This window comes from Trachurus trachurus, assembly GCF_905171665.1.
Source record: "Trachurus trachurus genome assembly, chromosome: 8".
Lineage (NCBI taxonomy): Eukaryota > Metazoa > Chordata > Actinopteri > Carangiformes > Carangidae > Trachurus > Trachurus trachurus.
The window spans coordinates 20,371,857-20,398,103 of NC_139905.1; the positions used below are offsets into that span (position 1 = coordinate 20,371,857).

The 26,247-nt window shown below is 43.7% G+C and overlaps 1 protein-coding gene and 1 long non-coding RNA gene across 2 annotated transcripts; one reads left to right on the plus strand and one right to left on the minus strand.

Annotated features, from left to right (window-relative positions):
• Positions 1–4,263: 4,263 nt before the first annotated feature.
• On the plus strand, positions 4,264–6,573 carry LOC310989653. The gene is made up of 2 exons (XR_014595553.1): positions 4,264–4,955; positions 5,349–6,573. It is a non-coding gene; the product is annotated as an uncharacterized lncRNA (long non-coding RNA).
• Positions 5,860–25,102, minus strand: xylt2 (xylosyltransferase II). Its single transcript, XM_083976783.1, has 11 exons — positions 24,962–25,102; positions 19,513–20,065; positions 16,307–16,482; positions 13,150–13,352; positions 11,278–11,358; positions 10,634–10,850; positions 10,053–10,229; positions 9,678–9,934; positions 8,839–9,034; positions 8,146–8,479; positions 5,860–7,335 (listed from the first exon to the last, which is right to left on the minus strand). Exons 1-11 carry the CDS (start codon positions 25,091–25,093, stop codon positions 7,013–7,015), a joined length of 2,649 nt encoding a protein of 882 aa, XP_083832909.1. The 5' UTR covers positions 25,094–25,102; the 3' UTR covers positions 5,860–7,012.
• Between the last annotated feature and the right edge of the window lie 1,145 nt (positions 25,103–26,247).

A 26,247-nucleotide genomic window follows, 5' to 3' on the forward strand; every position in this document is an offset into this window, starting at 1 on the left:
CCTGCCATCTCGGCTCCCACTGCCGCCTGTGCTCTGAGCGCCCGGGGGCCCCTACGCTGTGTGGGCACATAGTGTAGCTTACTGTACATGTTCATGTGTTGGCGAGTGCACGGCCCCGTGCTCTGTAATGTAATGTGACAGCTGGAGGTTGGCGTCACGTCTTCAGAGGGACGCAGCAATGTGCAGCGCTGAACTGGGAGCGCACTGGGCAAACATAGGAGTGTGTGTGTGTGTGTGTGTGTTCCTGTAATTACTACATTGTGAGGACTGGAAAGAGTTTTTAACCAACAGAGTGAGGACATTTTTGGGAAGTGAGGACATTTTGGCTGGTCCTCACTTTTTCCAAGGGCTGTTTGAGGGTAAAGACGTTAGGTTATAATTAGGTTTATATTAGGTTAAGAGTAATGGTTAAGATTAGGCATTTGTTTTGGATGGTTAAGGTTAGGGTAAGGGGCTAGGGAATACATTATGTCAATGAGTGTCCTCACAAAGATAGCATTACAAGGGTGTGTGTGTGTGTGTGTGTGTGTGTGTGTGTTTGTTTCATTTTCTTATCCATGTCGCATGGGAAGCATCTACTATATTCAAGTACTGTAAGATACTGGCAACAATTTACACATTGACTCCAGTTCATTTCAGAGGTAAATATTGATCCTTATACTCCACTATAGTATTTGAGAGCTATTACTACCGACAAAATAAATGTTCAATATTTGACCAGCAGCTCCTATTCTTTTTCACTCCTATCCTCCTAATAAGTTAGTGCCTCTTGTCATTGTTTCATATAATGATTTGTTTTCACAATCACTAAAGAGACTAACATTCTCATAATTAAAATAACATTTTGAGGTCTGAGGATCTAAAATAAAAACTGAAGACAAGAGAAAAAGTTTTAAAATGAATATCAATTTCTGCAGCTAATTTCTTTTTTCATCATCTCATGAGCTGTAGCAGTTTACGTGTGGGACCACTGGACTACGGTCAAGTAGTAAAGCATCAGTGTAACAACAATGATGGTCTTAATAAAGGCTTTTGTCTTACATTTTTAATCTGATTTATTGCTCCTTCTCCTTGGGTAACAGATGTGGATCTTTATTTGAACACTTTCAACAGACACGTATCAAAGCTGACACCCCCAACACACACACACACACACACACACACAAGTAAGAACAAACAGTCAGAGCAGGCAGATGATAACCATCTTTTCTCACGGTCATGTGTCGTCCCAGACGGGATCTGCTGTTTTGACACCACAGTGCTGGATGTAGGGATCAATTCTCCCTGTCGCTATGGTTATGGTCTCACTGGGGAGCTGGTGGGTCCAGGCCGGAGCTCCCTGGCAGCAGATGCTTGCCTCTTTTATTGACATTTATCAACCGCCCCTCTCCTCCTCCTCCTCCTCCTCCTCCTCCTCCTCCTCCTCCAGCAGACCAGCCTGCTCTGCTGTTCGTCTCTTATCTTGCAGTTTCAAAGTGCCCACATACGGCGCAGCATCACAGCGCGCCGCTCTCTGCGACTCACAATGCGTTCACTCCACAACTTCTGCACATTGGACTTCTTGCTCTCCCATTGAAAACATAACTTCATGACAGTTTGAGAAGATGCACTGGATGGAAATTGGGTCCTTTAAAGATGGTGGATGTTTTCAGAGCTCTCATATAGGATGTGGCTCCTCTGGAAATGCTGAATGAAGCAAATATTTTTCATGCTGCAGATACAGGGGGAAAAAGCCTCAGAAATCCACCAAATAGACTGTTATCATTTCAACCAGCGTGCACAGGACGCATGTCGTCTTTATGTGGGATGCAGTTGTTTCATTTCTGAATGAGAAATATTCAGATAAGCGGCCGCTGAGGTCGGCTTCTGACGCTCCTCCACTGTGGGAGTGGAGCACAAACTGGCCCTCAAGTACAAATAACACAGACCAGAGGCGAGCTGCTGTGCAGATGACTCACTGTGCGAAGAGGAACCTGTGCAGTGTTTAGCTGGCTGCTGCTGTGTAATAAACATATTACTATTTTATGCTTCCTTCATCAAATTTTGATGTTGGCATGTAAACGCTCTCAGGGCTAACGCTGTGGCGGTTCGTTTATCTCCAGGTAGCACACAGGAAGCTGTTGTGTGATGGTGTGTATGAGGTAAAGGATGAAGGTGGGGGTTTTACAACGACAAGGGTCCTACAGCAGGGCCAGAGATGAGATGATGCTGAGTATGTCTCCATGGCAACATGAGATTTCTCAGTGTTTTTTCAGTTCATCACAAGCGAGTCCCAGGGATCCGTCGTAATGAGGTAGTTACCATGAAACTGCTGAGAGGAAACCCAAGACTCTTACTGTCCAATGAAGGTAACTTAACCCACTTAGTCACAAGAGTGCATCCTCAGGGATTTCCTGTTGAGCCAGCAGCCACTCATCAAACTGTAGATGCACCGTATATTTTGTGCATTTTTTCACTGAGATATGTCTTTCATGCCACACTAATCCAGAGAATACGGGGTATTTTAAACAATTTTCCATCTGAGAGCCAGAAGGTAATTATGAAACACAAGTTTTAACCTTTACATTAATAATTATCACTGGAATAAAAAGGATTGTATCAGCTTTTTGAAAATGTTCATGTGCGCCAAAATTCTCCTTGTGAGCGATGAGCTGGATACTGAGTGTAGTTTCTGGCATGCTGTAACTGGGCAAAACAACACACATGTGCACTAATTTAATAAGTGAGGAAGCAGGAGTCTGTTCTATGCTCACACACACAATGCTCTGCTTATTGTACAGATGCTGCCCAGTTGAGTAAAAAAAAAAAAAAAGAAATTCTCACAGTGTTTATGAAGGGATCGAAGCATCAGAAGCTGCAGTGGTGAAGCAGTAACATCCACAGACAGAACAAAGGTTTTGTTGTTTAACATCAAATCCCAAATGTCTGATACAAAAAGGATATAGTAACATAAGTAATGCATTATTAGTAATAATAATAACCATACATATCCTCTGTGTGTGTGTGTTTGTATCATGTGTATACATAAATGGATTTGTGCATCTGAGTGAGGAAGCTGCTGATTTGCTGCGTGCAATCATACACAGGGGATTAACAAGATTTTATAGTCATGAATACCAATGATGGTTTTAACGATGAGGTTTACAGATAACAGTGGTGAAGCTAATCCAGGTGACGGGTTTAATGTGATCACGTCACACACACACAAACACACACCACTCCAAATACATTCCAACATCTGCTTATGGTCAAACATCTGGAACATAGTTGTAGAGATGTACTTGTAAACAGCAAACCCAATGAACTGTAATGTGTTTGAACGCAGCCGTCATTTCTTGATGTTACTCAGGCAGACGAGTTGGTTTTAAAGTTTAATCATGAACATAATAAATAATTTTATTAGGTGCAACTTTACAATTCAGTGCTTCAATGTGTTAGAGCCATCAGCTTTGTTGACAATGTCAAAGATGTGTTGATTTAACTGGGTGTTTAGTTTGAGGCTTTATAACCTGGAAAATACTCACTAGAGGTAGGATTTTTTTTAAATTATTGGATTGAATTAGATTACACAGGTTTTCTTAATAAGGAATATTCAGTAAAATTACTCAAATTTTTATTTTTACATTTCCTAAGACCTGTATTGTTAGTTTTGCCACTGAAGAGAATTAAGACAATTATCTTTAGACAATTCTCATCAAAAGTAAAAGTCATCACCTTGTGTGTCAGGTCTTCGTTATAAGGGAAGGTGTTGGATGTGGGTGTCTGTCCATCCTCCGTGTCCGTGTCCGCCACAGATGACCCGTATGCGCTGTCCGAGCAAACGATCCCCACCTCCTCCGGAGTCTGTGTCACACCGCTGTCGTCCATCTCACTGACACTCTCTGTGCAGATGAGCTCCTGCAAATAAACTAAAAGTTTAAACTTCTTTTTCTTCTTCCAGTTCTTCGTTTCCTCAGGTTTATATCCTCAACAAAGACGCACAATAACATGGAGTCATGTGGATAGGCCGACTAAATATTCATATGAAAGGTTCCGGTTAGGAGACCACCACATAGGTGAGGCTTACAGTATTTATGAGGTAAAACCATGTTGAGCTGTTTTACAAGGAAGACAAAGAGGAAGTGTTCAGCACCCTGGAGAGCACCTCTCATAAACATGTCCCGCTCCCTCCACCTGCGTTCAAGGGGGAAAAAACATACATTGTAAAGACATGTAAAGAAGAGAGAAAAGAAGAGATCTTCACTTAAGTGTTTTTTATTGAGTCATCAGTCAGGATGCCTATCCTATGAGCTTTTCCAGACGCATACAGCGACAAGCTAAAAGTTCCCTTCTCTGATAAAGAGCCGCAGAGCCCGGGATGACTCACCAGCCGCCAGACCGCCGCTGGTTATCACAGCAGCACAGACGGACGGACGTACGGACGGAAACCTCGGCGTCCCAACCCCCTCCCAAGATAAACAAAACCAAACGATACAGAACAGAAGCTCTGCTTCAGATGACACTGAACAGGTGACTGTCAAACACAACACAAGTAGTCAGCAGTTTTTAATAGTTTAACAGAACACTGGAGATGAACGGACAACACGCACTTCCTCTCGTAATGTCTGCGTAGAAAAATAACATCTGTTACACCGATTCCTCTGCTCTCTCTATCTCGATAAAACTGGGGCTTCACTGAAGCAGCTGTACTGTGCAAGGTAAACAAGGTCACTTGAAAACTCATATGGTGGCCAACTAGTATTGAAGTACATAAAAAGGTCACATAAAACAAGATAAACTTAGACAGAGTGGGGCGGGTGGGGTGGGGTGGGGTGGGGGGGTTACTGTCCTCTGAAAAGGCATTCATCTGCACATTTCTGGAAGCTACTGTCCCGGACAAACCATTCATCTTTTCGGCTAAGTGAAGGCAGCTTAGATTCTCTTGCTAAAATAAACACTTAAAGGGACAACGAGGAGTTTTGGAAAAGCGAAGCGTTTTCACACTACATTTATGAGCCTCCGCGCGCACCGTACATTTCTTTGACCCGGCGCAAGACGGACTCATGTTTTCATTCATCAAAAATTAAAGTCAGAGGTTCAAAGAGGTTCACATACCATCGTAGTTCCGACCATAAACGGCGATTCTGCGGCGTTATTCTCATAACTCGCCATGAAGGAAACGCTGGTCGGCTCGACCAGCATTTCCGCCACCACTGATAATAACAAAATAACGATAGAGACAGAACGATATATTTAGCGAAAATGGAGCCATTAACAAGTGTGAGTAGCGGAGATTCATCCACATTAACGTGAGACTTTTTTATAACCGAATAGAAACTCCTCGTTGTCCCTTTAAACATACAGTGTAGTGTGTACCATTATTTTTTTTGGTTGGTGGATTTTGAAAAGTTGAAATGCACCTTAAGAAATGAAATGAAAACAACCAATCAGTGAGACAGACAGAGCACACGCATACCGTACACAAACACACACACATAAAAGTGACAATACTGCATTTAAACTGATACATAGGAGGTATAACATGAGTTCGAACCAGGTTTGCAGTTTCAAAGTCTGGCATTAAAAAGAAAACGTTGACACTTATTTGCCGTTGTGTGGAAACATCAGTGACACCGTCTCTGTTCAAAGGTAAGAAAATCTGCCCCTCTGCGTCTCTTCAGATCAATAATTATAATCTTAATTAAAAAATATTTCATCCAGATTCTCTTCACCTTGTTAAATCGACTTTAGTTCAGTAAAATTTGGAGCTAAAAAGCAAAACTGAATTGTTTTCTAAATTCTTATTGAAAAAACGACTGGGATGATTAGATAATAATCCATCAATTGAACAATTGCTTAATGTACTACTCACTGCAGCTCTGAGTTATTTCTGAAGATTTGATCATTGTCACATAATTTAACTCAACTCACAGTGCGCTAACTTGCTTGTTCTGAAGTTTTTGATCATAACACAAATCCTCTTCTGCCCAGCTTTAGTGAAACGGGGCAGCTTTTGATTTGAGATGTTTTTTTTTTTATCTACTTCTTCACAGGAATCCTGAACACATCCACAGTAGTAGTAGTATCTGTGCAGCCTGGTCACTGCAGCTGTCTAGGCACTTCCTTTGACCAGAGTGGCTTTTTTTTGTTTTGTTTTTTGCAACAATGGACACCAAAGACAACTTCCAACAGCTACTTCAGGTAACAGACACAACAAAACATAAAAAATATTACATGTTCAAAAAATGATATGTCACAGTAAACAACTAAAAACAAGTAAAGACTTAAAACCTAAGAATCCTACTCACTTTCTTTCCTTTTTTCTTCCTAACCCAAGTTACAGCCCGAGTTATTAACTGATGTGTCTGTGCAACAGGGAGTCATGGTGCGGGTATGTGTCTTAGAGTCTAGTGTGTGAAATGAAGACGTGATGTGAACTTGTCCATGAGTCTTTAACTTCTGCTCCTCGTGACCTCTGTGTAACATCACAGTCTTACAGTAAAGTGCACTTCATCTGACTGCTCCATATGCTTACATAGTAATGCTTCAAAATAAGCACAATAATACGATTCAGAGGTTCCACAGCGAAGGAGCCTGTTGTTGCGTTCTGACAGCTGCTTTCTGATTCTCTCAAAGCGGAGGAAAACTGAAAACTGCGCAGGGTTCTTTACCAGACTCACACCCACATCGACCCCTGACTGAAAACCTGTGTGCACGACTGGCATCCAAAGAACCATTGAGCAAACAATGGCACGTCAAGTCTTTCCACTTGCAGTCTTCCATGTGCAAATTTTCCAGCAGTCATATCCTCGTCTTTTGAGTCTGTGTTACCGCTTCACTAAGAATATCTCAACCCCCTCAGTGCAGGAAGTCGCCTTGTTGCTGTTTATGTGCCCTTGAGCTCTGAGTCGACCTTGGGGGACAATATCCAGTTCACACAGGATCTCCTGGAGCTCTCCAGTGCAGGTCCAACTCTCTCGCAGTCTTCCTGTGGGTGTGTTAAAGTGTAGTGAGTCCCTCCTCTCTCTCTGGGCTACCTGATCCGCCCGTCACTTTTGACTGGGCCCAGTTCTGACTTGGGGTCCGGGGACAGAGAGCTCCAGGAGGTTTTGGAGCAAGGTCCCAGTGCCGGGCAGGATGAAGTCTGTGTAGTGCACAGGTCACCTGTAACCCAGAAGGTCCTCACGCTGCTGTCCACCCACGCTTCCAGGGCCTGACCCACCAGCTGGGAGTTGCGCTGCGCCTCCTGCATGGCGGGCTCCTGGGGAGGCAGCTTCAGCATGGGGCTCAGCTGCTGGAAACTCTGCTCCAGGTACAGGTTCCCTGGAGGACCGGCATGGAGCCAGCTGTCCTCCTCTGAAGAAAATGAAAAGGGGAAAAGGGGGCTTTTAAAAGATCCAACAAAACTCAACATGTTTTAACTTCAAGGGGAAGTCTTGTATGTTTTTTTTCCCCTTATTGTCAATAATCCAGTGAAAGAACAAGAACATTCAATAAACTGATCCTACTGATCCACAGCCTGATATACTGCAGGTGCTACTCTGCAGAGCTCCACAAATTCAAAACAGTGTAAAACCAAACCAATCCCATAAATATGGATATTGATCTGATCCCACATATTCATTCCTGGTGTGGCCAAGAGATGTACCATTTACTAAAATAGCGTGCAAATTAGCTTTTACCGTCAGGCAGCCGGTTCAGAGTACCCCTGGCCAAAAAAAAAGACTTACAAGAACTCTTTTATCCCCACTGCAGTGCGCATTTTAAACAACAACAAAAATAGGTACCTGCTTTTAGGGCAAGATGCACCTGCTGTTGCAGTTTTTATGTGAGCTTCAATTTTATAGCTTTTATGTGAGTTTTTTTTTTTTACATTGGTGTTTGTATACCAATGACAATTTCCTGTCCTTGTGATTGACAATAAAGCCTTTTGAATTTGAATTTGAATTTGAATTGAATTAAATAAAATAAATCAGTAGATTTGATCATCAGTAGGATCCAACAGGCTGAGTCTGAGAGCCACAGGCATGATAGGAAAGTTAGAAAGTAACAAGAGGCAGATTGATACACTGTTGGTTTTGGTCTTTTAAAGAGATTTCTACAAACTACGTCGAATATCACGAACCTTCTCCTTTCAACTGACACAACTAAAACTCCATGTCTCACCTTTGCGCAGTGGCTCCTTATCTTTGAAGGTTAGTGGCATGACAAGGAAGCGAACTTCTGCCACGCGCTCCCATTGCTTTAACACGCGCACTACCCAGGTCCCCGGACGCAGGGGACGCTGCAACGGCGGTTTGTACTGGGTGTATTCTGCGTCTACGTCCACTGTGATGTCATACGATGCTGCCACAACCAGAGCGGGGTCGAGCCACACGATGGTGGCAGTGAGGTTGGGACCGCGGGCCCACTTCTGGACCGCCAGGGGTTCGTCCAGAGGCCCGACCACCCCACCAAAGTTACGGAAGATTCTCTCCTTAGGATCCCACTCTGTGCCGATCTGTCAGGGAGAGAGATTCAGTCTGTGGAGTCTGCAGAGAGCTATCTGAGGACAAGGTAAATGAATATGTTGGCACTTTCTGCACTAGCCTTCCCCCTTAATATTAACATATCTTTTTTCAACTGATTAAACTTCAAAGTTCGGTTGTGGTCAGATCAAACCCTGATAATACCACCCCAATTTCATATATCAGGGAGAGAATCTTTCTACACAGCAGTTTTCTTGGGGCAAATTCATCTTTTCAGTTGCAGGATAGAAACTTTAACGACATAATAAAGAATAAGCTTCTATCATAAGTCACACGCCCCGGGAACAATGATGAGTGTAAAGTTAAAGACGCTACCTCGGAGGGCACTTACCTCCATATTCTTGAGCCTCTCGAACTCTTTCAGATTCGTTTCAAGGACGAAGGAGGCCTGGGGCACTGCCCACATCTCCACTGTCTCCTTGACCTTTGACCCCACAGCCTGGACCTCCTGACGCACCAGGTACCCTTGGAAACGGTCGTCATAAAAGTACACGTGTATTGATAGAGGGAAGCCTGCTGGTTCAAACCTGAAGTGAGGAAAAAATAAAATCATGCATAACATATTCCTAAATCACATCTGGCATCGATTACTGCAACTCTGTCCTCTGGTCTCTGTGTGTTGTGCAATATCGATTCTCTCTTTTTGATTTCAAATTCCAACTCAAAACACACTTCAAACGTAAAGGCTCTGTCTAACTCCAACATTATTTTGTACTTTATACAACAGTGAAAGGCACTAGTGAGAATTTATTCTGAAAGAACATGGTATGTGTAAAAATTAATAAGTTAATATAAGTTAAAATATGAGTAAAGATTATTATTCATGAAAACAGTTAACATGTTAAATATGTAGTTAAAAAGAGGACTGCATTTGATTTGATATGATTTAATTTGGAGTTGCATTAAAAACAAACTTCAATACCCAGGATGAAGCTAATAGGATAGGATCTAGAAGCTAAAGGTGAACGTGATGTGATGACGTCAGTTGTTGTTGTAGGCAGCCATGTTGTACCTCTCCCTTAGTTTGCACACGCTACATGTATGTTTTTTTTTTAACCTTTTTATTTGTTTTATTCAACGTCTGATTTGAATCAACATCTAAGATATAAGATGTATAATTATTACTGTACTGATGTTACTATAGTTACAGTAAATGGACAGACTGTCTACCTGCAGGCCTCCATGTTGCTCTTAGTGGTTGCCAGGTTCTTCAGGCCCAGGCGGAAGAAAGACGTGTAAGCAGTGAGAGCCACGTCGCTGAGCGAGCCGATGCCGTCCAGCTGCTCAAACAGGCTCTCCCAGTACGCCTTGATGGCGATGGTGCCCGGAGCGTACTGGCCGTACAGGTGAGTGTCCAGGATGTCGATGGCCTCCTGGTTCACTGTCGACTCAAATTTACGGGCAAAGAACGTGGGCCGCGTCAGTTGCTGTGGACGAGGAAAAGGAGAACAGAGAAATGAGCCTGAAGCACACCGAGGCAAACTGGTAGTAAAATAAATGTGAGAGGGGTGAGACTTACATGCTGATGAATTCAGACTCACTCACCTGAATACGGATGAGGTCTTGCGGTTTGAAATCATTGGGTGAGCAGCCGCACCAGTCGACGATGTGCTTGTACTGGCATTTACAGCCCAGTTTACGATTCCAGTTGGTGACGCGCAGGTTATTGTCCACCAGGGAGTCACACATATGACTGTTCCCCAGCACTGTGTGGAAGAAAGACTGGGGAGAGAGCGGAGGGGGGAATAATACAATATTTATGCATATCTTTAACAGTTTACCGTAACTTCAGCCCTTTGTTTTATCGCATGGTGCCGCATAAACAGTTTCTAACCCCCTCTAAATTATAAAAGGTCACGCCTGTGTGGCTGCAAACAGCGGCGAACAAACCGCTGTTCCTCCTCCTGAGACATTAAACCGCACAGTCAGATAAACTCTAGTGAACTCTCCTCTCGTCTGGCACCTCTGCAGCAGCACACTGCGCCCGAAAAGCTTAAAGTATTACATTATCTCCGCTGCCGGGCTCCTCTGACTTGGCAGGGGAGGACGAGCCGGAGACAGACTTGTATATCAAACTGTCCGTCTCAACTACGGCAGATAAACAGACCACCTCAGGCTTTTCTTACCTCGGCGGGGAGCAGAGCGTAGGAATAGAACTGCTTCAGTCCCGTCACCAGGTCGTCCTGGGAGTTGATGACGTACTCCACGAAGCGGCGGGTGAGCGCGAACCAATCGGAGCCGCCCGAGACCTCCAGGCCTTCTGGGATGCTGCGTTCCCCGAGGCGCCACATGTGGTTGTCGCACTCGTGGAAGAGGCGGTCAAGGCCTTGCTTCTTGATGAACCTTGAACACAGGAGCACAATTCAATCATCAAATGATGTTTGAAGGAGCGAACGAGCCGATCAAAACAAGTGATCAAACAAACCGTTTTCTGAACTGCCACACTGTGTTTAACAATGACAGATGAAAAGATCTGTTCATTTCATGTGTGTCTGCACAGATATGAAAAACATGGTGTTTTAAAATGTTTTGTTAATTGGTTCCATTAGCTGATGCCAACTAGCTGAAATGTCTCTACGCCATGCTTTGTTTGAGCGTTATTTTCTACAAAATTCTGTCAAAAAATAATCAGAACCATCTCTGATTTTTTAGGCAAAAAACACTTCAAAAGGTTCAGATAAATGTAAAGAGGTGTCACATTTAATGAAGCCAAATGCCAACTAGATACATGTTTTGAGCAGGTTGTGTATGTCTAAGCTACCATCCTCACCGGGCGTTCTCTCTCCCGTGCGACTTGAGGAAGTTCTTGTTTCTGTGTTGTGACAGGAAAGTCACCAGTTCATCGTTGGTCCTGCAGGAGAGAAGTCAAGGTGAGAATTGAAAAGACATCATGTCAGGTCTGCAGGGCGGTTTGGAAAATAACAGGCTGGATTGGCTGCGCCGGTGGCTGATAATATCCATAAGCATAAAATTAGATACTCTTGTGTGTGTCCAAGCAATCTAAGCTATGACCCCTCGGGACGGTTCAGGAAGACAAGCCGCGGCTGCTCTGATCGGGGTTCATAGCTGCCCCCAGAAATCAGGCCAAAACTGATCAGCAAGAACAAAGACTGTCTGCTGCCAGCTCTGTGATTCAGTGACCAAAGCAATCGATTTAATGCTGCTGCCAGAGTACTCTTTTCATGTGGCAAAGGCTTTGGCTGCTAGTATAGTATAATGTTGCTGTAAAAGACACAGGACAGGAAAGAGGAACGAGTTTAAGTTCACCACTAAAGGATTGAACCATGAATGTGACAGAGACAAAATAATCAACACAAACTGAGGGGAAAGAAATGTGCAAGTTCTTTGGTATTTTGCACCAAGCCAAACTTGATCACATACTGTCATCCAGTGGTCCTCAGAAAACGTGTAGGTGTTTGATATTTGATAGTTCTGCAGTGTGTTGTGGAAAATAACCCGGTATTTTAATGAGCTGCACATCAGTGTTGTGGTTTGGGGAGCAATGACTCACTCTTTATAGGAGAGGTGAGGTTTAGAGAGGGAGAGAGGGGGGAGAGATGGGGCACCTGACCTCACTTTACATAAAACTGTATCATACAGATGCAGGACCTTGCTTTACTAAGGTTGTAAATACACAGACACTCTCTCACCCCCCCTCTCTTGTCTCTTTCTCTCTCACAAACACACACACACACACACTAAACATCTTATTCACTTACGTAACCCTCCACCTACATGCTTAACCAGCCGCTTAATGTACAGTACAGCTTTGCTAATGAATATTCACAAACTCAACCAGGAGACATTGTGAACTCAAGCTATTACTAGACTCTATACACAAACCTATATTGTTGGATGAGTCGTTATGTTATAAAAATGATTTGGTTGTCAGGTCAGAGGGCAGCTGGCTTCCTTTGGCAGTGCCCTGACTTAGTTTGGCAGTGATGACAGTATCTTAATCTTAAAGGGGACATATTCTGCTCATTTCTGCTTCTTGACATGGTACCTTGATGTCTAAAAGTAATGTTAGTAACATGCTTTGGTCAGAAAAACCAAAAGATTGAGCACAGCTGGCTTCTCTACACACCAGTTTCACAGCCCTGCTCAAAACGGTCGGTTTAGAATCTTTGCTCTGGTAGCCGAGGTAAACATGGGAGCGAGGGCTTGAATATTCACATCACCCGGCTTGTGATGTAATAAGCCGGGTGAAATTAAAACGGCTAGTTAAGAGACACATTTTCTGACTATGGCAGTTTACAAAATGTTGACGTAGTTGTCAAAACTTACGTTTAAGGGGTGAGGAGGCACTCTGGATACGCAAATACACATACTAAAGCAATGAAAAAGTGAGTTTTGCATAATATGTCCCCTTTAATTATTCTTCTCCCCGCCCCCATCAAGAAATGCCAGTTTCAATCAGGCCTCCTCAGAGATGTCACATTAGTCTACAGAAGGTGCTTACAGCTGACAGCCACTGTGATTTCACATTTACACATTATTTGTTTGCTGTTTACTTAAATCAGAGTGGGAAAGAGCAGCGATGACAGCGAAGGGCACAGAATATTTACAGAGTCTTGGTGTTTTTAATAACACGACAACTACAAGTGTCTGATTCCTGCCGCCACTGCTGCACATGACTGACCTGGTGGGGAAGTCTGTGGCGCTGAGGTTGATAAAAAAATCCCATTTCCAGTCCAGCATTGAGAGCAGGTCCTGCATGCTGCGGAGGTAGGCCTTCAGGAGGCTGGCGCCGCCCCAGATGGTGACCATCCTCCAGGGCGTGGCACGCACATTGGGGAACTGCTGGGCGAGCTGCAGAACTTCTCGATGCATGTAGCCGGATCGCTGGAGGATTTCAAAGCAAAAAAAAGGTCAGACGAGTTAAATGAGTTGTGTTTCTGCATCGCAAATGTAATCTAGTTTTAGCTGTGGTGCAGTTCCCGCAGATCCCCAGCTGCTACTGTGCCAAGACAACCACAAAAAGCTGGCTCCTGTTGAAAGAGAATTTGATCTGAGAGGAACAACGGCCACATGGTGCTTCGTACTGTGGGTCATTATGATGATGGTGAGATGAGATCAAAAATAGCTGTTTTTCGCTTGTTGCAAGTTGACTAATTTTAAATTTCCTTTGAATGGCTTTAGGTGACATCGAGACAGAAATAAATGAAAAGAGCAGTTTGGGGAAAAACTGGAAAGCCTGTGTTAAACATGAAGATGGGATAGAGGATGAGATGGAGGAACCAAACAACTGTCAAACCTTATGCACAGATAAGATATTAAAAATGGAATGAACATTTCTGACCTTTGTCTAAAGGTTGCAGAAAAAAAAAATCTGTTGGTATCCTACAAAAGCCTTTTTTTCCCAAAAAAATTTGCTTCTGCAGCCAATTCATGTCAATCATCAACTAATCAGCAGGCATGCTCCAAATAAACACTGCTAATAAAGGTTCTGAAGCTAAATGAGCAGCTTGAGAGAAAAAGACACTTGGAGAATATGGCTGCAAACAATGTGCAGGCACTGTGGGGGCAGAGCGGACCAGAAGGCCATGGTTGCCATGGAAACATGATGTAATTATGTCAAGAGCATGATTTTTGAGCACTCACAGGAAGTTTTGTGTCAGTATGTGTGGTTTGTTTGTTTGCTTGCTTGTTTGTCCCCTCTCCCGCCAATTCTGATCTGTTCAGACAGATGAACACTTACGCAAATCAAAAAGTCAACAAGTTCAGTTTGGCTCCGTTTAAAGGACATCTGTGTCGATTTTGGCACGACAGGCCAATAACAGAGAACTTTGATTTTACGGCACAACGAACGGAAGCATCCGAGACAAAATGGGATGTCTTTCAGCGCCCCCTAGAGGTCAAAGGGCATCAGGTTTCTTGAGCTACCTTCTGACTGGGGCCCAAAGCTTAGTTTTCATACATGGCTGTGCTGTCATTTGTGATGTCAAAAATCCATGTTATAACTGTTGTGAGGTTTGGTCTGAAGATCATTTGTCCCTATTTTAGTGACAGTGAGACAGACATGAATTTCCATCACAGCGTCTGTTGAACTCTCCTCAAACTTGGATCTGTTGGTGACACCAGAGCAACTGAGTCTCAAACCTGATACTTGATCTGATTACTGATACAGGAGGGTCTGTGCCAAATTTCACATTTTTCAACATACATTTCTAGGGGCTTGCCAGACTTCCACAGAAAAAAAAGAAAAGGTAGAAACAGAATGGGTATCTATCTACACAACAGTGGTGTGTGTATTTGGAAAAGCACGGGTAACAAGATGAATCCAAATATTATTCATATCTGAATATTTTCACTATTATTCGAACAATAAAGGAAAGCCTGTTTTTATGTTATGCCTTCCTCCATCTGAGACAATTCCGCAGCCTTGTGTCACCCAGAGACGCATTATAGTAGCTTCACATTATTGAAGTTAATCTCTTGGTGCGTTGTGTTTTGGTATCAGCTCTCCTGGTGCCATGTCTTGTCTGTCGCTGTCTCATACCAGTGGAGGAGAAATTCATTAATAGTTAATTTAATAGCACTGAAATGCTCATATCTGGCAGGAAATACATTTTAATAAAGCTCAGACATTATAACCTGTTGTTTTAAAAAAAATACTAAAACAGATGAAAGGCACAGGATGAGAAGGTAGAAAATATCTGTCTTCATTATTTATCTGGTAATAGTATATCAATTTGAAGCTTTGAGGAACAGAATTTAATTTGCATAGCTTCCTATAATCTAATGTTCCTATTAAAGCTGATTACGTCCGTTCTCATCTGAAAACAACTAAAACAATAAAAGCAACAGAACAAAAAAACATTGGGTGGAAAACATACCTACATACAGTACTTGTTTAAATCTGAGTACAGATAAAGGTGCAGATACAATTTTTGAGTCAAATGGATACAGATACTGGCATCTCTACACACCCCTACTACACATCTTTGCTACTTGCCTCCAATTAAGTGTCATTTGTCCACTGCTGTTAAGTGAGGCACAAAACAGTGTGCTACTTACTGACTGTATTAAAAATAAATCAAGAGTAGATGGCACAAGGACTACAGGTTGGGTGGGTGAGTTCAGAAAGGAGGGCAGCAGCATCAAAAAACGGCAGAGTGCCAATCCTAAAATCCTCACATGTAGACGGCAAAAAAAAAAAGAAGTGTTTGGGAGGTGGACGAGTGCAGAGGAGCTGGTAGACTGATTCCAGTACAAGCTGACCTGTTTTACAGCCCCATCTCTCAAAAAGGCTTTTCGAGACAGAGTCTGTGGTGTGTGACTATTCTACCGACTTCTTATTCATCACTGCCTTCGGCGAGCTTCACCTCGGTCCCTTGGCAGCAGAACAGGGCAACTCCCCAGGATTCGTTAACCTTTCCGGCTACACAGGTGCACTGACAAGAGACACCTGTTCCTGTGCCGTCTGTGCTCCGTGCACCTGAGCTCTGTGCCTCAGTGTCACCGGCCATACATTTGTCTTTTGCTCTCCAGCTGCACACGATGGCAGACGTTTCCTCCGCTAAATCCCAAAGCCCCTAAGAATAACCACACTTTACTCTATCCAGGCTAATCCCCTTTACCACACTGTGAGACCCGCAGGGTAAATTTAACTTTCATAATGCAAAGGAGACCTAACCGGTAAAAGCATGTGTGAGTGCAGTGTAGCCAGCGCCGGGCAGGAAGCCAAATTCACCGTTCAGTGTTCGGCAGGAGCATGAATAAATGATAAACTGTATGCCAGTATCAGTAGGACTGCACATTGCGGACAGTGTATAGTAGTAAAATGCTGTGATTACCTTGTCCACATGGATGTAGTAGTAGTGGTCACGGTGGTATATGGCTTTGATGAGGCGTCTGAGCTGCCGTACAGCGCGGCCGTGGACCATCAGAACAAAAGCCACCCTGACATGGTTCTCCACTTTGGAAAGGCTGTTGTCCAGCTCACCAGCGGCCTGAACTGGATTCGATACACCTGGCAACAGAGGACAGAGAAACAGAGGATTCAGCAGCAGGGCCTGGAGAGTTTCAAGTAATAATAGCAGCTCAAACAGTGGGTGTTGAGAAAGACATTGTTAAAAGGGGTAAAAATAGATTCAATAGATTACATAAGAGGTGCAGGTCTGATGTGTACAAGATTTTTTTTTAAGGGGTAAAAATTCCATCTTCGTTTATTATTTTTTAGTTTTTCCGCTAACAAGCTTCCCACACACAAACACTGCCAACTGTGTTCACTTGAACGCACAACCAAGCCAGAGGCGTGGGCTGTATGTTCTGCTCCAGTGCAATCCCAACACTATACTACAGTTGTGTGCTCGAGCTACACACAAGCTTGCTGGATATAAAATGAGGGATATGTGCAGTTCCAGTTTTATGACACCTAACTTACTGGGTGTGCGAGAGAAGTGGTGGGAGAAATATGACGACATGATTGTTTTGTGTTAATCACAATGATTCAGACATTTCTGGTTTCAGTATTTTACAAGAAGAAAATCCCACTGACTCAGTAATTAAGATGTCTAATCTTATTCTGGGACAGATTTAAAAAGAAAAGAAACATCACACACATTTTATTGTGTCGCAGCAATCACTTAATGTACGCATCCTTCCCTTTGATGATAAATGCAAACAGGACTTTAGGGACAAACTTCCAGAAGGACAGAGACTTAAAGTGTTCAATAAGACTGGATGTTTGTGTTCACACCTGAAGAAATCCATGATTTGAATCAAAATAGCAGCGTGTTTTGCCTGTCAGTGACGTCACATCCCATTTGTGCATGCGTCAGCGCTGCGGTCGCATGCCAGAAGCGGTTAAAAAATTATGTTTTTGCACGAGATGAAGGATTTTAGTCATCAGACATCTGGAACTTATGTTGTAAGAAAACAAGCTGAGTAAATGTCAGCAGCAGCTTGGCTCACAGCCGCTCTGACGTGTCTTGTGTTTGCCAAACAGCGTAAGAGGAAAACTCATTTTTAACCTGAAGCTGCTTGATTCGCTTTTTTGTTTTCAGGGTGTGATCACTTACTCCCCCCCCACCTCTCTGAAACAAACTGACTAGGTTTAATTATTTGTTTGGTTTATAAAAAGTCAGAGAAATGCCTGACGCCCTCACCCAAACACCACAACCATGTCTTTTGTTTTGTTTGCCCAAAACTGCACAATACTCTGGGTCTGGGCTCTAGACTGCCACTGAATGGGGGCATTTTGCCCCTAAAATTTGAGACAGTGCAAGTAAACTTTTCATCTACTTCAACATGTGCAACCAGTAAATTGGCTGTTTTTTTTAACACTGGTGAAACATGGAAGGGCCAACTCAAAGAATCTGCCATTACAGGTGTCAGGCCAATGTGTGTGAGGATCATGAACGAAAAGAAAATGTAAATATTTGCTTTGATTTATGTCAATTTACAGTGGGTCTCATTCATGAAACGTGAGTAAATCTGTGTGTAGATTTGCACATAAAAGCTCACTCTACTAAAACTCTACTCCGGATTCATGAACGGTGCGGGAAACTCAGATTTGATCGTAAACACGTGTGTAACTTCATGAATGCCAACCCATCGTAAACTAACAACACGCCCCCGGTGATCAGCAATTAGCATAGATCTCCATACATGAATAGCCATATAAGGAGATCCTGCCACCATATTAGGAGGTAGGTGCATCCTGCTCACCTGCGGCCATGACGCAAACGAGGAAAGAGGGAGAGAGAGAAAAAAAGAGAGATCACGGATCAAAGTCATTTTGGGTGAAGTCCAAGTCCAAGCGAGTCCAGAAAAAATATTTAATTCTCTTCTGTTAGTGGTGGAGTGACTGGGACAGGTCAAAGGCGTGGAGGGAAGAGACAGATTTAGTGAATTAAGTGGGCCTATCCTTGGTCGATTAAAGAACCGTTTAAGAAGTAAAGCCAGAATAGTTCGATATGAAACATGAAAAAAAATAAAAATAAAAATACACACAACTACAGAGCTACAGCAGCGACGGGAGGAGGAGGCTCTTCACAGCCTCAGCTGTAGAGGAGCATGGTTGTATCAACACATGAAGTTATAGGCAGGTTATATTGTTACAGAAGCACCAGCCGTCTGTCAAAGCTCCATCCAAACCGGTGCCGACTGCGCTGCTGCGCAGGGTGAAGTGTGCGCTCACCGAGCGTGTAGCAACACAAAAAAGTTTTTTCCGGTTTTATATCAGATTATTATCATCATTAGATGGAGCCTTGACGTGTTTGTGCGTGTCCGATCCCTAAAACGCCTCTCTCTCCAAATATTTCTAATTGTTTGTCATGTTTAAATTACGTGTTTCAAAGGCGTCGGCGTATTTTGAACATGAGAGAGAGTAATACGGATTAAAATTGTAATTTTCAACAGTGACAAGCAATATTTATTTGCATTCCTACATTTACACAAGCGCTACACACAGTCCGGAGCAGGTGTAGATTTTGTGAGTAGCTACGAAAAAATCAGCACTACTAAAAGATTGATGAATGCGGAAATCCACGTAAATTTGCGCTGCTCAGGGTTTACACAAAAATCCGTGCTGCTCACGTTTCATGAATGAGACCCAGTGTGTGCTAAAAATTTTCTGCTTGCGCCCCTAAACTTTTAAGTTATGGGGCCACTGTGCTCCTTAAATAAAGTTAGTCTGGAGCTCTAATTTTCCTGTTTATTTGCTGTGTTGAGAAATGTAGCATTAACTGAAGATGTATCAGTGAAAATCCATCTCATCTCTATCCCAACTGACGCAGGTCAGGGGCAGCGCCTGGACAGATTGTCAGTCTGTCACAATACCAACATATAGAGAAGAACAACACCTACACACACTCACATTTACACCTGTGGGTAATTTAGAGTCTCCGATCTGCCACACACACACACAAGCACAGGGAGATCATGCAAACTCCACACAAAAAGACCCCAGGGCCCAGGTATTGAACCCAGAAGAGAGACGGAGTTGTCTCTCTTCAGCATCACCATATCAACTGTGCAAAATGTAAAGGCTTCTCACCGAGCTGGGGGCAGAACTGAGGGAGAGCGTCTGGCATGAGCTGACCGGCCTGATGCTGGCACACGATGTTGGCGATCTCCTGCCGACACTGCTGCGACCCGGCGCGGTGGAGGGCAGACAGAGCGTCCTTGCCCATGATATCGCATTTAGGCACAAAGTCACTGCTGGGGGCTTGGTGTGCGCCGTCCACGCTGCCCGGCTCCCCCGGTATGGCGGCGGCGGCGGCAGGTAGCCTGGCCGCCCCGTCCGCGCCTCCTCGGGTCTCGCTGAAGTTGCGGCTGCTGGACAAGTCGTGGGGGAGGAAGACGCCGTCCATTCCCGCCCCGGTCATCACACGCTCCTGGGGAGACTTCAACCTGATGCCGGGCTTTCCTCCTCGCCGGCTGGTTCCTCTCCTCAGCGCGCTGGCCGCCGTGCCCCCCGTTCTCTCCAACCTGGTGCTCCATCTGCCCCGGTTCTTCCCTGACAAAGAGTTTTGTTTCTCCCAAAGTGCTGCGTCCCTCTTGGGGTCCTGACTGTTGTGATCTGGCAGCTTAGACCGTCGTGTTTTCCTCTGAGGAGAGAGAGCAGAGAAGAAGAAAGCAGGACAGAGGCAGAGACAGACAGAGAGAGACAGAGAGAGAGAGACATAGAGTAAAAAACTGTGATTTAAATCCAGACTTGTTTCCACTCATTCAGTAAAGAACGTTTTGGACAAACACTGAGAAGAGGCATTGATTCACAATCCAAGAATGACATAAGGTAAACAAAGACCTCCACTGAGACAACAGCAGAAAGAGCCCAGAGGGAAGGATGTGTTTACTTGGTTTTGTTTTTTTCCCCCTCTTTTCTCTGATCTGGGCTATTTTTAGCTAAGCCTCTGCCTTTTTGTGAAGCTAATCTGCAAAAAGCACCGTTCTGGGTAGTCACACACTCAAAAGACACATAATGAGCCCAGTGAATCACCGTAGAAACCTCAACAAACCCCCTGTCTGCAGCCTTTGGCTAAAACTGCGAGAAAATTGCATCCATGTGCACACGCAGGTCACATGTTCACGAACACTGGATACACACCTCAGACATTGATGAGGTGGCACAGGAAGTCTGTATCAAACAACTACTCATGAGCCGGGGATGTGTTTGTACTCTATGTCCATGCAATAAACATATACACAGAGGGCAACAGCATCAAAAAGTTAATCCTACAGCAGGTTTCTTATGAACATTTAACTATCTAGTCATTTTAATTGATTTGGAGAATAAGTGATGAGATGTCTTATTATATTTTCTTCATCTTTCAGACAAATTGACAGGAGAATATCTAAATGTTAGTGGTTCCAGGGGACAGACAACTATGTGTGGGCTCTCGGCCAAAACTCTACTGTGCTCAATAAATTCCCATCATTACTTAATATAGTCATGCCTTTGTGATTTGTGTGTGACATTTGCATCTTGATATCATCCTCTGAGACTTCATAGACTCCCTAAAATGTCAAGACATGATCCTCTTACATCGGCGGCTTGGAAGTAATAAAATCGATCCAAGTGCCTCATTGTGAGAATATTTGGGTGCAGCATGTTGTTGATGTTAGTATCTGTCACACCACACCATGTCCAGGGAGGAAAGACATTACGTAAAGGAAAGGGAAACTTTAAGAGATGTGCTGAGCCGAGTGTTTCTTCAACAGAAAACTTAGGCTATATGAGCACAAATAAAAGCAAGAAAGTTTTTCATAAAATAGATATCACCCTGATTGTGCTCATCTAAAGTGTATTATAAATAAAGTAGTGTAAAAACACTGATCCAATTCAGATACAATGGCCGACACACCACCAATCATCATGAGTGACTTCCAGCATCATGTCCCAAATACACAGTTTGGTTTCAAAGCAAGAGTACGGACAGCATCAGTCTTGGTGGAGCACAAATCACACCATCAAAAACGGAAGGCAGGCTTTGGAGAAAGAGAAAGAAAGAAAAAAAAAACTGGTCTTAGGCTGTTTTTAAAATCTTCTAGCCAAACAGCGTCATTGCTTTGGCACAGCAGATTACTGAATCCCACAAAAAGCCCATCAAAATATGCACTTGGAGAGGAGAAGGAAGAGAGAACAGTGAGTGGGTTGAGAGCTTTCTGCCTCTGTCAGACGATACGGCCGAGCACAGGCTCGCTCGCTCGCCTTGCGCCGCTGGCACGTCGACAGCCCAGAGACGGTGGGAACAGAGGAGGGACTGGAGCTGCGTGGTCGGGACAAGGAGCCAGATAATACACTGCCAGTGAACCAGCTGCCAACCAATACAGCGCAGTCAGCTACTGATTGCCAACTGCACTCTCAAACAGATTACAGTAAGAGGCATTGTGGAGCCCAGTTACATACCAGTCATTGCAGCGGGAGCGTCTCTCTGGAAGACTTATGCGTCTAAGAAACCTGTTTGTTGTCAGACTTCTGCACGACCCTGACTTCTATAATGTCACCTGCATTCCTTCAATCAATGTAAAGGATTAAGAAAAAGCAGATACACACAGTTAGATTTGTGCTGCAGAAACTCAACTTCTCATTTGCGTGATGTAGTTTTACATGTTCACTCCAGACCAAAACAAAAATCTTTTAAAAGTCCAAGTAAAACTACACCAAGAAGCGAGAGGAGGAAGTCCTCTCCTTACAATGGCAAATTACTGCAGTGCTTGCGAATGAATTTTTCCCATTTATTGACTTTATCTGATTTCTAAGAATAAGTCCCATTTTATGCACATGCAAACAACCTTAATTGGAAATGGGCAGTTTAACAGCAAAGCTAGAAAACAACAGTTTGACGCAGTGTCTTCCCAATGAATCTATCTAGCAGCAGAAGATCAGGGTCAATTTGATTCAATGCCACATCTATTGTTCTCTGTTTTTGTCCAGACGCCAATTGGATATTTTCAAAATTCACACGTTTTTCAAAAGTGGCACATTTTCTTGCTGGTGGTGGCCTTCTTGCTCAGGCTCGTAGCTGCAAAAATTGATATAAACACTTTCTTTTTTTGAGAAGAACATGTCGTCTAAGCCTTTTTCAGCCGACACTGATAAGTCCACTTACTCGCCTTTAGTGAATGTTCTCGCACAGAAGACGAGCATACAGCAGGGGCTAACGTTTTTTCCCCTTATCGCCCGTTTTCACAACTTTTAATTAACGCCATCATGTCAAAAATGTATTGATTCAAAGGCGAGCTAGGCGGCCTCTTTAGTTTCCAATTAAAGTCAAGTGAAACTATATCAGCGTTGCCATCTGCTGAAGCGAGAAGCAGCAGCAGCAGCAGCACGCACTCAGCAAGCAGGGGGATGATACACTGACAGAGTCTCGCTCCTCTGTCCTCGCAGTCCTCACACTCATCTGTACAAGGGCCATATTATAACTCGTGTGGCCGTGTCCACACATGCACAGCAAGGCACCGATTAGAGCGGTTTCCAAGTTAGTGTGGACACCGCAGAGCACGGAGGAATCCAGCCATGGCCCGCTCATGTTGCCTAGTACGCTGGCGAGCCTCCCTGGCTGCTGGATACGCGCTGAGGTGAAGTGATCCTTCCGTATGCATTCTTAGGTCTGAAATTTCATTCTGCGCCGGTGGCTCCACAAACATGCAAAGCCCTTGCGTGCTGCCAAAGATGTTGCATGCAAAGCTGACACATGCAGGAGGAAGCAGTATCACATTCCCCAATCTAACGGCAGAGGATTGACTGACACCTGTTTTCAACTTTAAATCATAAACTTGGTTAATAAAGTTAAACGATCTGTGACGTTTTTGAGTTTGGCTCTTGTACATGTTGGGTCCAAAATCCAGTGCTACTGCATTTCCTTTCCCTCACAACTATCATCTGAGACAACAAATCCTGTATGTGGTTGTGTTTTGTGATTTAAACGTGTGCGCCTCTGCTCTGAGGTGAAGTACAGGTAACCACAACCCCTATAGACATCATATTTCTGTTTGCTAAAGCATGTAAAAACCTGCATCTGATGAAGCAGCAGAGAGCCTGGAGGCTTATAAAGCACACAGGTGATAGAAGTCAAAATGGAAATCACTTCTCTGAAAACTGGCAAAGCTGAAAGCTCATGTCACATTTCCCGTTTTGTCACAAAGTGTGCACAGAGGAAACGAAATACATCGTCAAGGCTTCGGTAAATTCACTGAGTAGCAGCGGGCCAAGAATATCACTCTAGCCTACAATTTTGGGTTTACTGAGAAAGCTTAAGTAAGTTTTGTCAGTAAACTTGAGCACAGAAGCATGAACCTGTCTTCCCTTCCTTTGGGGGACAGGGTCAAACATTTCCCACTGGAGAGGAGACACTGTAACATCTGCTGCCTGCCTACTCCTTCTCCCCATCACACAAAGATCTACTATCTATCTATCCATGTCTGAAGGAATATTACACTCCACACTTGTCATATCATGACAGAGAGACAACACTGTTCCCTCTTCAGGTTTCAGCTTGCATTCCTATGGCTTTATCAGTATTCGGGTAGCTCAAGGAAAAAATGACTCCTGCACATACACACACACACACACACACACATATACACACAGCCCTCCTCCACAGGTCACATCTGTTCACAGCTCACCTTACCTCATTTAGAGGGAACAGCCACTGCCTAAAGGTATTGTGCGCTCCAGGTGTGCAAGACAGACTTGGAGATAAAGGGTTCCCACGGGCCAGGGCTTGGCTGAATGTTAAATAAATTATTCCAGTGGTATGGAAGCTGGAGGAAGCAGCTCTCCACTTAAACTTCAGCCTGCATCCCTGGGAAATGCTGCCTCCCTGGCTGGGTCAGAGCTTTGTGAAGGTCATGTAAACAGAATGGAGAGGCTGTGAAAGGCCACCGGTGGATATAAATAAAGTTGAGTGTAAACAAAGAAGCACAACAGATGTTTGATATCCTGGCTGGGACAGACAGCTGTGCGATCAGCGATGGACTGCGTGTTTCAATGAATCACGACTGAGTCACACACACAGACACAAAGTTGCCTCCGATATTTCATTTTTCCCCCTCCTCTTAGCTGTGTTGTCAGTGTTTTGTTTCCTTACGTTACGTTAGCTCTGGTTTTCATCTCATCTCCGGAACGTTCAATTTAAATGGAACGTTACGGTTACCATAGCTGCGTGTCACTAACTACCGTTAACTACCACACAACAGTTGGACCCATCACAGTGCCACTAAGTTCATGGTGGTGAACATTTTAGCATCAGTCCTGTGGTCAGTGTCAGTCAGACAGACAGACGGACAGGGCAGGGTTGGTTCGGTTGGACTGAAATGTTTCGGAGCAGCTCTACTCCCCCCCCACCACCACCGACCCTCCTCCTCCAGCTGCTAACGGAGCTAGCAGCAGCAGCTAACGTTACTGTATCATATCAACACACTGAGCCGAGCCGAGCTAAGCTAAGCGCTAACGGCACTCACCGGTCACTGTCATGCCGGAAATAACCGTGTCTTACCTCGGCCTCGCCCTCCTCCAGACTTCTCAGGCTCCATACCACCAGCCCTTGGATCAGGAGGATTGTTAACGCGGCGGCAATCGCGAGTTTGTACCGTCGGAGGAGCTTCTGCACCCGCGCGCTGGCCACCATCTTTACGACTCCGGTCGACGGGGAGCGCGTGCACGGCACATTGTGAGCTGCGCGTGCACGGGGCGTCGCTCGCCATCCTCAGGTTGCTCAAAGTTTTTTTAAAAGTTATGAATAATCTATCTCACATCTACTTTGTAAGGAATGTGCTTTGATTCAACTATGTGAGACCCCCGATAGTTACCCACCTCCTTTTTTTTATTTATTATTATTCATTAATTTTACTTTAGCCTATTTTATTTATTTATTTTTCTTTTGTCCTATGTAGCCTATGTGCTTGTTATTCTTCCTAATGGGGCTTGTTGTTGTTGTTTCCCTTCTGTTGTTTTGGTTTTTGAATTTTCCCTCATGGTTTTATCTTGTATCTTTTATTATGTAGCCTATGTGTAAAAAAAAAAAAAAAAAAAAAAAAAAAAGAAAGAAATTCCAAAAAATATACAATGAACAAAAAAAGTTATTTATAACAGTTATTTTTTTATATATATATTTTTTTATATGTCTGTTCTATTTTATATTTTTATGTTGTATTTTGTTGAGTACATGGTGTTTGGTTTCCTTAGCAACCTCCCAGTACCTTTCTATTGCAGGGCTAGGTGGAGCTACAGGAAAGGTCAACTGTGAAACCTCCTGGTGGTGCCCGACCATCAGGAGTCAGCCAAGAGGATTAACCTAAGGCCCAAGCTGTCGGCCCCTATTGACCCAGTGACCTCTAGCCTACTATACCTGGCATTGTTATTATTATCTCAGAAACCACTCAGTGTACCAGTAGGCTACTTAATCAACTCATTAGGGTACTTAATCAACTCATTAGTAGGCTACTTAACATTAGTTTAAATAATATATCTTTGCATTGATGTGTTTTAGACCCATATGAATCAAACCTTTGTGAATCTAACCAATTAGGGTTAGGGTGTTTCTGAACTCTTTCTGTTTAACAGACGCTTAAGAGATTCAAGTCCCTTGCAGTTCTTCAGTTAAGTTAAGTACTTTGTTTTTTGTTTTAAGTGACAGTTCTTCAGTTAGACTATGTACTGTATCTCTACATATTAGATCCAAGGTAGGTCTCAATCCCCTTGCTTCAAAAATAATATTTAGCCTACAGCATGCATGCAGAACTAACTTCTCCCTGCTGCTTTTGGTCCATTATATCATATAAA

Excerpts from the sequence above, each read along its gene's own strand:
- xylt2 (XM_083976783.1), bottom strand. The coding sequence starts at position 25,093 with ATGGTGGCCAGCGCGCGGGTGCAGAAGCTCCTCCGACGGTACAAACTC. Across the intron at positions 9,935-10,052 it reads AAGACCTCATCCGTATTCAG|CAACTGACGCGGCCCACGTT; the intron begins GTGAGTGAGTCT and ends CCTCGTCCACAG. Across the intron at positions 8,480-8,838 it reads AGAGGCTCAAGAATATGGAG|ATCGGCACAGAGTGGGATCC; the intron begins GTAAGTGCCCTC and ends TCTCCCTGACAG.